At 38.5% G+C, this 13,946-nt stretch overlaps 1 protein-coding gene across 2 annotated transcripts in view; it reads left to right on the top strand.

Moving 5' to 3' along the window:
* The first annotated feature begins 500 nt into the window (after window positions 1-500).
* The window catches only part of ntm (neurotrimin), a 685,464-nt gene continuing 672,018 nt past the window's right edge, over window positions 501-13,946 (top strand). The window contains exon 1 of one of the 2 annotated variants that reach the window (XM_039764121.1): window positions 501-1,514. In XM_039764121.1, coding sequence (XP_039620055.1) covers window positions 1,348-1,514 — 167 coding nt within the window. In that variant the 5' untranslated portion in view covers window positions 501-1,347. The remainder of the gene's footprint in view (window positions 1,515-13,946) is intronic. The other variant, XM_039764120.1, reaches the window with a different exon arrangement.

The raw sequence follows: 13,946 nt of genomic DNA on the forward strand, positions 1-13,946 counted from the left end.
ATACCACATAGCTGTGATCTCCCTGGACCTAATACTACTATTTTCAAGAGTAAAAACTGCCAAAGCATTTAAAGCAACATGCTAGATTCTATTGAACAAGCTGCACAGAGGATACTTAGAGAACACTTGTATTTCATATCTACAGAGGTCTATTTCTGAAGTAGGAAAGATCAAATTCCAACATTATGTTTATCTTTGTGTTAAAACTTGACATCTACAGTAAACAGAAGAGCATTACTGCAGGCCAAGACTTAATCCGACCAGGCTAATCATGGAGAACTTATTTTTAGATAGTGCAGAATGTCCCTGTTCTCCGAGCCCAGGTCTCCGTGCGCTCTGGCAGCCTCACTACGTGTAATTGCCAAGCGCGCCCAGAATTCTGTGAATCGAACATGCAGTTATTAATCTTCTCCTGTAGGGTGAGCGGCGCGATGGTGGCAACGTGTGGGCTTTGCTACGACGCGCTTTGCCCTGCATCCGCACAGCCGGAGAGGACTATTCCTGCTGCCATGACAACACTTTCTAAGTCTGTGATTCAGTGATGTTGAGAAAGGGAGGTCTCAGCATTAGGAGGAAAACTCGGATAGTACTGGCTGAAGCGAAAGCCGCGCTCCGTTCTGTGCTCTGACCAGCAATGCGCTGCATGTTTCGAACTGCACGCAAACAAATTAAAGGAGACCCGCGTTTCGCTGTCCCGCTTGCGGTGCTGAACAACGGACAGAGCTCGGACCCCTCAGGAGGGCTCTGTCGTAGCGCCTCGGCAAAATTATCCACCACCCCTGGAATCTCATTGTACTTTTCTGATGATTTTTGTCCAATACTTGCTCGTCATGTTTCTGCTGGCAACTTACTGTATTTCTTGATGACGCGTGCATCGTTTGCTTTCAAAGTTCACATCGCAACTCGCTAGAAGTTAAAGCACTTTGTGGAGTTCCGTGCAGATTTCATTCTGTTGAACTGCTGGCGAAAAAGAAGGAAATGTTCTGGATGTGATACTATTTTTGAGTAACTCACTTCATTTATCAAAATAAATAAATAAATAAACAACCGACAGTCTTCATCGCTGGGTGTTGTTTTATATTTATTGGTGTTACCGTGTACTCGCAAGGGAGTGACGATGCAGCAGATTTCGACATCCGCACCTCTGTAGGAATTATTGATTAACATTTCGGAGTATTGTGTGTTTGTTTCTGGGTTGGCTCTTCTGTGTCCCTTCTGTCTGCTGGATTTCCGAATCTGCCTCTTTCACGTGACGGATTTCTATAAACTAAACATTTGCCTCCCACATCGTCAGATTTGAACTGTGGAGAATATTGATTACACACGCAGGGGGACATTTTAAGGAAAATGGGCATTTGTAACAATTTGCTGGTGTCCTGGAAGTTGCTCGTTGTGCTGTCTCTCAGGCTACTGTTTCTTATACCCGCAGGAGTGCTGGTGCGGAGCGGGGATTCTCCTTTCCACAGAGTCTTGGATAATCTGACTTGCAAGCAGGGAGAGGCGGTCTTGCTCAGGTAAGAGTCGTACCGCTGCCGCGCAGCTCGCCCGGAAGCACGGACAACTTTTTCTTTCTTTCTTTCTTTCTTTCTTTCTTTCTTTCTTTCTTTCTTTCTTTCTTTCTTTCTTTCTTACCACTGTTTGTGTATTATCTAAATCATAATTTACAGTAGAGTAAGTAAACGGAAAAGTAAGGTTCATCGACTAAAAGTTGATCAAGATAACTCTTATGACTTTTAATTTAATAATCAAATGATGGCGTTCTGTCAAGTAAAGTTATTAATATGCATTATTAATAAAAAAAAAAAAACAAAAGTTCATCATACAAGTTAATAATAGTTTTACCGTGAACTAACATCATATGATAAACGACGATTATATATTTTTATTAATATCTATATATTTTTCTATATCTAGGTTTCTATGTGTTCAATTATGTCTAAATTACAGTAGATAATGTTCGTAAACCGCACACATTTTCAGTAACAATTTGTGCACTACAGTTAAAGGTGGACCTACTTAATTAGATGTCTCAATACAATGCCGTTTTCGGCATTGTCATAAAACGACAAACTGATGATCTTTTAATCACACCGTATTATTTATACATATTCACATTGCTGTATTGCAAAACTGGATCCACAAACAAAATATATGTTATAAATATGCGTAAACATGCTTTAGATTTCATGTTTAGAACGAGGAATGTAGTGTCATGTTTTCATTATAGTATAATCAAAAGTCATGCTTCTTCTTATTATTATTGTTATTATTATTAAATATTATTACTATTATTTAACATTTCGTCTTTTATGGCGCCTTTCCCTCATATATATATCTATCTATCTATCTATCTATCTATCTATCTATCTATCTATCTATCTATCTATCTATCTATCTATCTATCTATCTATCGTGCTTTCTTCTATCTAATTTATAATCTCTTATAAAGTGCCTTTCCTCTATGAATCTTGGAGAAGTTTTGTGTTCTGTTGAAGGTGGAGAATTGTGCATGGATTGGTGACTTGGAATTACTTTGCTATTCAAAAGTACTTGATTATGTTTGTTTTTTTATATTAATGTTACTTTGGAGTTTTTCTACATAATAAATTGTCATAGTTGGTCGGCATTTGCTTTTACTTTTATATTTTTTGTGTATATTCAGTTAAAATGAAGGAAATGTGAAAAGTAAAAAATATCTATCTATCTATCTATCTATCTATCTATCTATCTATCTATCTATCTATCTATCTATCTATCTATCTATCTATCTATCTATCATATAGTGCCTTTTTTATCAATCTTGGGGAAGTTTTGTGTTCTGTTGATGGTGCAGAATTGTGCATGGATTGTAGATTGGGGGTTAATTGGCTATTTAAATGGTTGGATTATATCTATTTTTTAAATTTCTGTTATTTTGGAATTTCTTTTTTAATGTTATTTGTCATAGTTCTTTAGCATATGCCTTTATTTTGTGTGTATATTCAGTTAAAATGAAGGTATTGTGAAAAGTAAAAAAAAATCTATCTATCTATCTATCTATCTATCTATCTATCTATCTATCTATCTATCTATCTATCTATCTATCTATCTATCTATCTATCTATCTATCTATCATGTACGATAGTGCCTTTCTTCTATATCTATGTCTGTCCTCCCTAATGTCTGTTATTTTATGAAATAATATGATAAATAATGACATAATATGACAAATCATTTGAGACTCATTTCTGAGGATCATTGCTATCACCCCAGAAGTACTAAAAGGATGTTTCAGGTTTCTCTTTTGTTGGTTGGAAACTGTTGTTGTTGCCTGAACAGAAGACCCCCACCAAGGGACTAAATCAGATGGTGAAGCTGCAGTTTATCTTTCACTCCATTATGAGGCCTTCTTTTCAGCATTAACACCCCTGTAATTGAGGAATGCAAAGATATTTTCTTGTGTGTGTCACATGCTGGGTTTGATTATTCTCGAATATTGTGCATTTTTCTGTCTCTCTTTATTAGACTTTTAGTTCAAATGTTTTCAACGGTGTCATTACAGTGTACCTGTTGTCATTCAGAGTTTAGAGATGGTGATACCGCAGATTGCTTACTGGTGTTCACGATATCAGACAGTGAGGCCGTGTTTATGTTACTTGTATCAGTCTTTATAGATAGATATTATATGCCTGTGCAGTGTGTGTTATCTGAGAGATGATCCAAATCCATCTGGTGCACGATGCCGGCATCATAGTTCTAGGTGAAATTTCTATAATCCCACAAATGGTCTCTTTTTATGTATAATTGTTAAATTTAAAACTGCTATTATCTGTGTATTTAATTTAAAGTTTTATTAGAATCAAAAAGTGAAATTGTGTTATATTTTCCAAATAGGTTTTACCCAGAAGCCTTGGGAATCTTCCATAAATGCAGTAAACTGGGGAAGCCGCAGGAGACTCCTTGATTAAGTTAGAGTGGCTAAAGTCACTGATCATTAGACATTTTCCTTCTTTTATTCTACAAGAGCTGCATGTCAAGTCTACTGTGCATCCGTTTAGAAATTTAATAAAAAGAGGAAATTTGATTGAAAACTATGCAGAATCCTAATGAATTGGTATATCTCTGTGTGAGCTAACAGATAATGAAATGAGGCTGAAGTGACTCCAGCTGTAAATCTCAGGTCGGCTGGTACCTGTGCCAAGTTGGTTCTGCCCTCTTCTAGGATGATGTGGCTAGTAGGCCCATTGATGAACATTTAAGGTCTTCTTCAACAATATTATTTTACTGTCATTTAGTGGAATTTAAGACCCAGTGGGAAATGGCATTGAAACCTGTGGACTGCTGGAGACACTTCTTGATGTATCGATAGCTGTCCAGTATTGTATTTTTCTAACAGCCAAATATAGATGAGGCCTAAAACCAAAATATTTATTAAATCTTTCATTTTAGTGGGTCCCTTTATTTTATACAGATTTTTATTAAATGCACATAGAAGGTAATATAAATGAGAAATTTAGGTACTCATAAGTATTCATAGGAATTTGCCATGCCACCTTGTTTTAGTTTTCAGTAGTATTGATCAGTGAAATTTCTCAAAGGGTTTTTCACAGTAAATTTGCTCTGTTCCTCAGTGACTTTGCTTGACAAATATTTTCCTGGAAATTCACCTTCCAGTCATCTGAGATTAACTCCCTTTCCCAGCACCCCATGATGCTTTGCAAGACTAGCATGGCATCATGGATCTGGACCAGCCATGGATGTTACATGAGACAGCCTCCTGAAGTTAATGGGAACACTTACAGATCCTTTCAAACACAAAACGCACATGTAGAAGGAAACACCTAAAATAGATAGATAGATAGATAGATAGATAGATAGATAGATACTTTATTAATCCCAAAATAATATTATGCGGAGTGCTGTACAGTTAATGCAAACAGGAAGGAGTAGGGATATTTGTAGAATTTGTAGGGATCAGGGTCTTGGCCCCCTCTGTGACTAACTTTCACAGGTACACATTGAGAAAAATCTGAATAGTGAGGTTATGTGAAAATTGTACATATATATAGTAAAGTTTCTGCATGTCATATGTGTATGTGAAATCAAAGAGTGGTGGTGAGGGGCTCCCAACTAAGGTTTTTGTGCATATTAGGTTTGTTAAATTAACCATTTACCATTGATCACAGGCTTAACTGTATATGATGGGCAAGATGATTGAGAACTTACCTCTGTGGATCATGCATATCTGGGACTAAAAGATTATGGGGTGGGTAACAGTGATCTGGGGCTTAAACATCTAAACAAATGAGCAAAAACTCAAAAAGAAGAAAACAACCGAACTTGCTTTCAAATCTGTGGGGGGCAAGCCTTAGTGAATTCATGCTTGAATTCATGTTCTGACATTTAATATAATTCATTTTATCTCAGGGATACATGGTGGCACAGTGGTTAGCACTGCTGCCTCTCAACTCATGTTCCATTTTCTGCCACAATAATGGCTCTAGCATAGTTGGTAGACATTTCCCTAGCCTTCAGGGACTCTTAAAAGACCATTGCATCATTTTAATCCACTCACAACTAGCACATTTTCTCTTTATCCATTGACTTTAATAAATATGCTGAGGTTGGTAATGTTCCAAAACCTTTCTGCAAATTTCCGAACTCAAGACATAGCAAATTCTCCGGGGTTTGCTCGTCACTAATTTTCAGCAGTGTGGGACTCTTCCAGCATTGAAAGGAGGTCTTTCTCTTTCCCTCCTAGGTGACAAACTACAACATGTGACAGACTCTTAAGCTTGTGTGAAGGGAACGTGACACATAAACTTGAAACCCATAGAGACTTACTTTGGTTTCAAGTTAGTTCTGCTGATTTCCTGTGTAGGGATGTTGTGTTGGGTTTATGCTTTATTTACTCCATGATTTTAATTTTTCACGCATACTGGGACAAATGTCTGTGATGACTTATTTACTTTTATAAGTAGGAGCGTCCCATATTTCCATATATATATATACTAATAAAAGGCAAAGCCCTCACTGACTCACTCACTCACTCATCACTAATTCTCCAACTTCCCGTGTAGGTAGAAGGCTGAAATTTGGCAGGCTCATTCCTTACAGCTTACTTACAAAAGTTGGGTAGGTTTCATTTCGAAATTCTACACGTAACGGTCATAACTGGAACCTATTTTTTCGTCCATATACTATAATAGACTTCTGCTCGATGCCCGTGGGAGGCGTAACTCCGTAATTTAGTGCCTGCCCATATAAGGCTGTCCGTCAGTGGCAATCCAATAAAAACACTGCCGCTAAATATTCACGGGTGAAGGACTGTGCTTATGCAGAGGAAGATGAGATGGTCAGGGTGGTGTTTGGCACAAACTCAGAGAAACTGTGAGAGAAACTTTTAAGTGCCGGGTCTTAGCTAACATTACATACAGCCATGGACATCGCACGAGATGGCACCAGCACAGCTGGGAACCTTCAATACATGTACTCCGAGCAGCTCACGTGAAATGACGCAGTGCACAGACAAAAAGCAACAGTTCCAAAGAGTGCTGAACAAAAACTGAACTACACAATTGCAGCAAAAAAATATGAAGCGTCTGACACATACAAGCATATTCATAAGTGCAGCTACTGCGGAAACAAAGCACACGGTGGAAAAAGTCAATGTCCAGCTAAAGGAAGACAGTGTAAAAAAAAACCTGTGCATGCAGTGTGTCACATCTCAGATAAAGAAGAAGACGAGCTGTTTATTGATGTAGTAAGAAACTAATCGATGAATGAAACCTGTCATCTTTACCACGATTGACAAACACGGAATGTAACTTGAACACAACACATCCTACAAATACGAATCTGATTGAAAGAAATAATGATAATCAAATCCTTGATGACAGCAACACTCAGTAACACTCACAAAACAAATACTGTATATTGACACTCATGTAACCTTATTTTTAAAATGTTCCGTTTTCTTTTTCATAGCTTTTTAAACACTATACCTCCCTGCTGCGAAGCATGGGTATATATATATATATATATATATATATATATATATATATATATATATATATATATATATCCCGATCTACATACTCCAATAATGGATACTTTATTCGCCATCAATGATTGTTTTGGTATATGTATGTATATATATATACCCTGATCTACATACTCTCAAACAGACAAACCACACACCGTGGCACAATGGTAGAGGCATCGCCTCTAGCGCCGAGGTTCGATTCCCGAGAGAGGGTGCACTGAGTATGTACGCGCGCTTCCCGATTCATTTTACCCTCGCATCCCCTTGGCTTGAGATGTATGAAAAAATATGCGGTTAACGCAGAAAGACAGATCACCAATTGAAGCTTTATGAATAATGGATACTTTATTCGCCATTAATGATTGTTTTGGTAACGCCATACTCCGTGTATTCATTAGATGAACGGTAAAAAAGTAAGAGCGAGGGGAAGGTCACTTATTGAGGCACGAAGGCGAAACCACAATAGCACGTGAGCTTGATGTAGTGCGCGTCAACTCGATCTGAATTGCGCGATCACATTCGAAAAAATATATCTTTTCAAGTTCTATTTAGTCGACACAAATATCTTTGGTTGGAATGTAAGGCGGATTTACTCTTTACATTTCTATGGTGAAGAAAAATGTATGCAATGATGCCTACATTTAACTTACATTCCTAACAAAGACATTTCTGTTGACTAAATACAAATTCCTTCTATTTAAAATTTAAATAGAACTTGAACAGATACAATAGTTCATAATATCCATGCAGACTTGCACGTAAGAGTGTGAGTCATCCGTTTTAACAAACAGCATATTGCACTGATACGAAATAGCCTGCCCATTTAATTATTTAGGAATGGATAAATAAATTAAGATCTTGTACAAATAATGTTTTTCACTTTTCTTCCTTGATGGATTCTGGCACCCCCAGCAACAGTTGCTTGCACCCCAAAGAGTGTGTGTGTGTATATATATATATATATATATATGTGTGTATATGTATATATGTATTTGTGTGTATATGTATATATGTATTTGTGTGTATATATGTGTGTGTATGTGTGTATATGTATGGATATGTATATATATATATGTTTATATGTGTGTGTGTATATATGACAGCAACACTCATCACACAACAGTAACAAAACAATTACATTGACAATCATGTTACGTTTTTTTGAAAATGTTTCCTTTTCTTTTGCATTACTTTAACACACTACTTCCTCAAAGCGTTGGTATTCTGCTAGTATATATAAATATATATGGTATATATCTATATATATATATATATATATATATATATATATATATATATATATATATATATATATATATATATATGGACTTTGCAATACCTCCCCCTGGATGCTAGATGGCAGCCTCCTGAGTTGGAGCAGTGCCTTGGCTTCCCACAGGCTTTCAAGGGTATTGGAGTTGGGTGCAGCCCTGTTGGGTTCCGCAGGCACCGCCATGGGGTGCTGCAGTTGGGACTCCTGAGCCCTTATGGGCAACTTATTCGCCAGACCCGGAGGTGCAGCTGGAACTCGGCAGTCAACCCCCTGGAGCACTTACAAGTGGACTATAAAAGGGGCCAGCAGCCACCATTCAAAGAGTCTGAATTGGGGGAAGGTGGACTACGCTTGCTCGGAAAAGTGGTGGTGCAAAGAAAGGAAGAGTGTTTGTGCTTGTGTGCTTTACTAGTGGGTTTTGGGACTATGTTCTGCCTGTGGGTCACAGGGAAGATGTGCCCGACAGGTTAAGAAAATTAAAGTTTCTTGGTTTATTTTACCATGCCTCTGGTGTGAGTCTGTGTTGAGTCAGATGTCTATATAATGCCTTTGTTACAATATATATATATATATATATATATATATATATATATATATATATATATATATATATATATATATATATATATATATATATATATATATATATATATATATATATTATAATAAGGAAATCCCATAATATACACTCCCATCTTCTTCCTTTCTTCCCCCTTTGTCGATCCACCTTCACTCCTCCTCTGGCAAGCTCTGTCCTCTTCCACCCAGCTCTGGCTTGTTGAGTGGAGTGAGGCAGCTCGTTTTATGTTGGCACTGGGAGAGCATCAAGTGGCTCATTAATCAGGCCTGAAATCACTCCTAGGTGTGGTGAAAGCCCAATGTAGGGCTCTGCAGTTCCCCCTGGCAGCCTCCACAGAACATAACAGGGCTGTGCCAAACTCCAACTCCCAGCGTGCCCTGCAGGAATCCATGGTGCCACAGCCACCGAGGAGGGCTGCCCTGCAGCATCCTGGGGAAAGTAGTGCCTTGCAGATGCTCTCTCCCCTGGTCCTTCCATCCAGCTGGCATTCTGGACGTGTAATGGCCGTGGCTGCCTATCACACTATATATATATATTTATATTTATATATATATATATATATATATATATATATATATATAGTGACAAAATAAGAACAGAAAACAACAGATCAAGAGTTGGGGAGCTTCCTCATGTACTGGTTGAAGGATCCAATGCTGTAAGTAGTCAAAGTAAAGAAATTTTAACAGTTAACAAAACAGAATGGTTTTTTGGAGCTTGCAGGAGATGCAACTGATAGGGAGGAAATGAAATAAAAAGGTTGATGTGATGTTGATTGAAGGAGTCGGGATGACGTCACGATCGGGGGAATCATCATGATGAGACTGGAAGTGAGGTAATATAGCCAGAAGAGAAGCCCTCTGTAGTGAGCGGGATGGACGTGAATACGTGGGCATTACGTTGGGTTGGACTGTTTTAGTCTTCCGCCTTTCTGTTGGGGATGAGAAAAAAAGGCATTAATGCTCCGTTCCAATCCCCTACACTTCTATCCTTTCGTGCCCTGTTGAGACCTTTGGCTGTTTCCTATTCGCGCGTGTGTGACTCTATATATATATTTAAATAAATATAGCTATATATATATATATATATATATATATACTGTATATATAAGTATATGGTGCGGGCCCTCCTCACTGACGCGCCAGTTACCTCTGCTTAGCTAGCAAACGAGAGAACTACTTAACGGATTTGGATGTTTTTTTTTTTTCTGGAATTTGCTTCAACATTTCAGTTGATTTTGAAACTTCTCTCATCATTCAGTATCATAGTTTGTTGCATTTATATATACAGTATATTGTACCTGCCAAATAATACAAGGAGTACACAACATGTGTTTTACCCTAATTGGGGCTCATCAGGTGTACGCAGTTTTGCTTCCCCTTGCAGTGACAGAACCTCGGACATCAGCACCTGAGTATGTGTGTGTGTGTGTATGTGGGTAATAAGGCATTGCAGGGTACAATTCTTCACCTCATTGACCCAGTCATTGTCGGAGTCTATTCTACATGTTCTCTTTGTGTTGAGATTCCTCCAGGGTCTCCAGCTTTCCTCCCACTTCCCCAAAGACATTGTGGTTAGGTTAATAACCCCTGTGTGATTTTGGGGGTGTACATGAGTGGGCCCTATTATGGCTGATCTGAGGCTGTTTCCTGCTTTGCACCCAGCGTGCTGATGATAGGCTCCAGATCTTTCAATCCTGAATTGGATTACGTGACTTTGGGAATGTTAAAGTAATGTATGCATGATCACTGCTATACACTTTCAGCTATAGTTATGTTACTTTATTTCGGTGTAAATGTTATTTTGCTATATTTTATTCTGTTAATCTGTGATACCTTAATCACAAAGCTTTAGGGGTTAAGGGGCAAGTCATGGGGTACTTTTTCTTATGATGTTTTTTTATTGGGTTATCATGGGCACTGTTTAATTAGTGGGACCTGAGTAGTGAATTTCATTTCTGCATATGGATGTTGCAATGACAGTATAGATCCTTGATATAAAACCCAACCTTCTCAGTACTTAATTCAGGATCTTTGAGGAACCTTTATTTGCAGCATCAGGAAGCAACTGAGAATAGAATTTCAGCCCAAATCAGTGATGGCCAATCAAATCCCCATGCACAGTTCCAATCAGAATCTGGAAAGTGCTGTAGAGTGGCATCTCTTTGACAGTCCAGAGCAGCCTTTGCAATGCATGCAGCGTGAATGAGGGTCTTATCATGAAGCTGCTTTTCCCTGATTGACTTCCACAAAGCAAATCGTTGTAATGTGAACCAATTATGCAAGCCTTTTGAAGCGTATTATCAGTATGGACTGTACTCTCAATATCTTAATGTGCCCATAATTTTGCCAGCAGTGGTCCTTGAATTTCTTTGATGTTGGAGCAGCCCCATGATTCCATTACTCTATTAGTGGTTAGGCCTCTGGGTCATAGCACTGGTTTATGGTTTCTCTAAGCCGTCCCTATATGAGTGAGTATAGTCCTGATAAAACAGACGAGCCCTTTTAGGGTTACCTGATGCTGCCACCCAGAACTCTTTCACACCTTTTCTGCTTGCCTTGTTCTTTCTGCTGTTGGGATCGACCCTTAGAATCAGATTAAGTAAATTCCGTATAGGAAAGAATGAATGCTTGGTCTTCTGCAGTGGCCCAGCTCCTCACTGCCTCATTTCAATATAGTTTCACAATCTTTATCTCAGAATATAACAAAATTTAAAAAAGCATTTAAAGCTAAAAAAAAAAAAAAGTTAATTCAATCCTTGACAGCCATTAGCAGGTCACATATTGATCAAACCGTTTTGCACCTCAAACAGAAATTTCCATTTTTAAAAATGCATATTGCAGCTTGATGTGCACAGATTAATTACCAAAGCCTAATTAAACTTCTAGTGGTTAGAGATGCCTTTAATGTGCGCTAGAAAATATTCATACTTATTTATCTGCTTGCTTAGCCAGTTTTTTTTTATTATTATTATTATTTTCATTTTATTTCTATATTCTCTAACATAATCTCTGGAGAGGCAGTTTTTTTTTTCCCCTGAAGGACCCCCGTTGGCAGCATAATCAAAGCTGAAATTCAAGCAAGGTCAGTCTAAAATTACAGGTACCAGTTTCAAGAGCATGTTATACACCTTTGGTTTTGCATTTCTTTTGTGCTGGAAATCTGTAATGCTTCTAATGTCACAAAAATACTTGCTGACTAAATAATGCTGGCCAAGAATGTTGGTCATTGTTACTGTATTCTGTTCAGGGGGATGTTGTACAAGGGCATAGCCATGTGGCAGCAGTGTGCGATGGTGAATGTGCCATGTGATGGAGGGGTGCCACACTTGGGGTTGGTTCAAGCATTTGCTCAGTGCTAACAGGACAGGTACTGACTAACTTTATCGATTGGTATCTGGCACCTGCTGGTGAGTGGGTAGAAACTGGGGAACCCAGAGAGCTAAGAGGATGAGGTATCACTTTTACACAGATAATGGCAAGGACAGGAACCAAGGTCCCTAGTGCCATCTCATGCCATAAATATTCAGCCATAGTAAGCAGGTTTGGTTATTTTTTGGTAGGCAGGTTCTCTCACTGATATCTTTTAAATTTCATCGTAGATTCAGTTGCACAAATTTTGATTTCCCAGCCAGAGTTTGTTCCTGATATATTTACATATATATAACTTTCTCTACACAACCTGAGAGCTTTACATAGACAGTAGAGGAGCCAATTCAACCACTGCCAATATGCAGCACCCGCCTGGATGTTCCATTTTTGCACCAGTGTGATCCCCACATATTAGTTATTAGGGAATAAAAGGGTGAGAAAGACAGTTAGCCAGTTGGAGACAGGGGATAATTAGGGGCTCAGAATGGACAAGCTCATGGTGAGCAATTTAGCAAGAAAACACCCTACTCGTTTTGAAGGATGAGAGTCAGGACCTCAGTTTTATGTCTCATCTGAAGGATGGCACAATTTTTACAGAACAGTGTCACTGCCACTGCACTGGAGCATTGGGATCCACACATGGAGCACAGGGTAAGTGACCCTCATAGCTTCATCAAAACCTCTTCCATCCAGTGCTGCCGGGGAAAGGTTACACATAACCCTGTAATGAACAGCTTAGTGGATGGAATTAAAGTGCACAATTACTCTATGTGTGTGCGCACTGCACTTGAAATTTGCACTTGATTGCCTCATACTATATTTGAGTCCATGTTGACTTGACTTTACTTTATACATTATAAACCAGAAATGCTGAAAACTGTAACAGGACATGCCAGGACAATTTCTACATGATGACCCTAAATTAGATCATCTATCTATCTATCTATCTATCTATCTATCTATCTATCTATCTATCTATCTATCTATCTATCTATCTATCTATCTATCTATCTATCGTAATAAAAATCAGAAACAAAAATGAAGAGTCGCGGCACTAAATGGTGATCCCCATATATTGTTGTACACAAAAAAATAAAAAATGGACTGCTAAATACATCTTTGCAAATGCAAGTCTACAACAAGACTGGGGGAAAGATGGCAGTGGTGGTGGTGATGAGGTCGATAAGGTGGAAAGGACGGGTTCAGGCACCCCAATCCTGGAAGTGACGTCATGTGTCATCAGTCAGTGATACTGCAAATCTGCAGAGGGAAGGAGATGAGAGGCATAAGGAGGACACATCAACTCATGACTCGGGGTGGAATTGAAGGTCAACAAGCCCTAAAGATGTCTCCCTGGCAAATCTATCTATCTATCTATCTATCTATCTATCTATCTATCTATCTATCTATCTATCTATCTATCTATCTATCTATCTATCTATCTATCTATCTATCTATCTATCTATCTATCTATCTATCTAAGATATCTAAGGTTTCCTCTAAGTGCATGTGTGACAATACAGTCAATGCCTATTAAAAGTGTTAAGTTTTCACATTTTATTGTTATACTAGATGGTTCGCCTCCTGCTTGCTTCGCTCACCATCCCCCCTCCGGCCCACACTACGTGCGCTATGTGCGCTACTCTGCCGCTTGCGTTGTGAAAAGTGGGGCTGAACGCACTGCAAGGATACTCAGTC

Source organism: Polypterus senegalus, chromosome 9, assembly GCF_016835505.1.
Source record: "Polypterus senegalus isolate Bchr_013 chromosome 9, ASM1683550v1, whole genome shotgun sequence".
NCBI classification, from domain to species: domain Eukaryota; kingdom Metazoa; phylum Chordata; class Cladistia; order Polypteriformes; family Polypteridae; genus Polypterus; species Polypterus senegalus.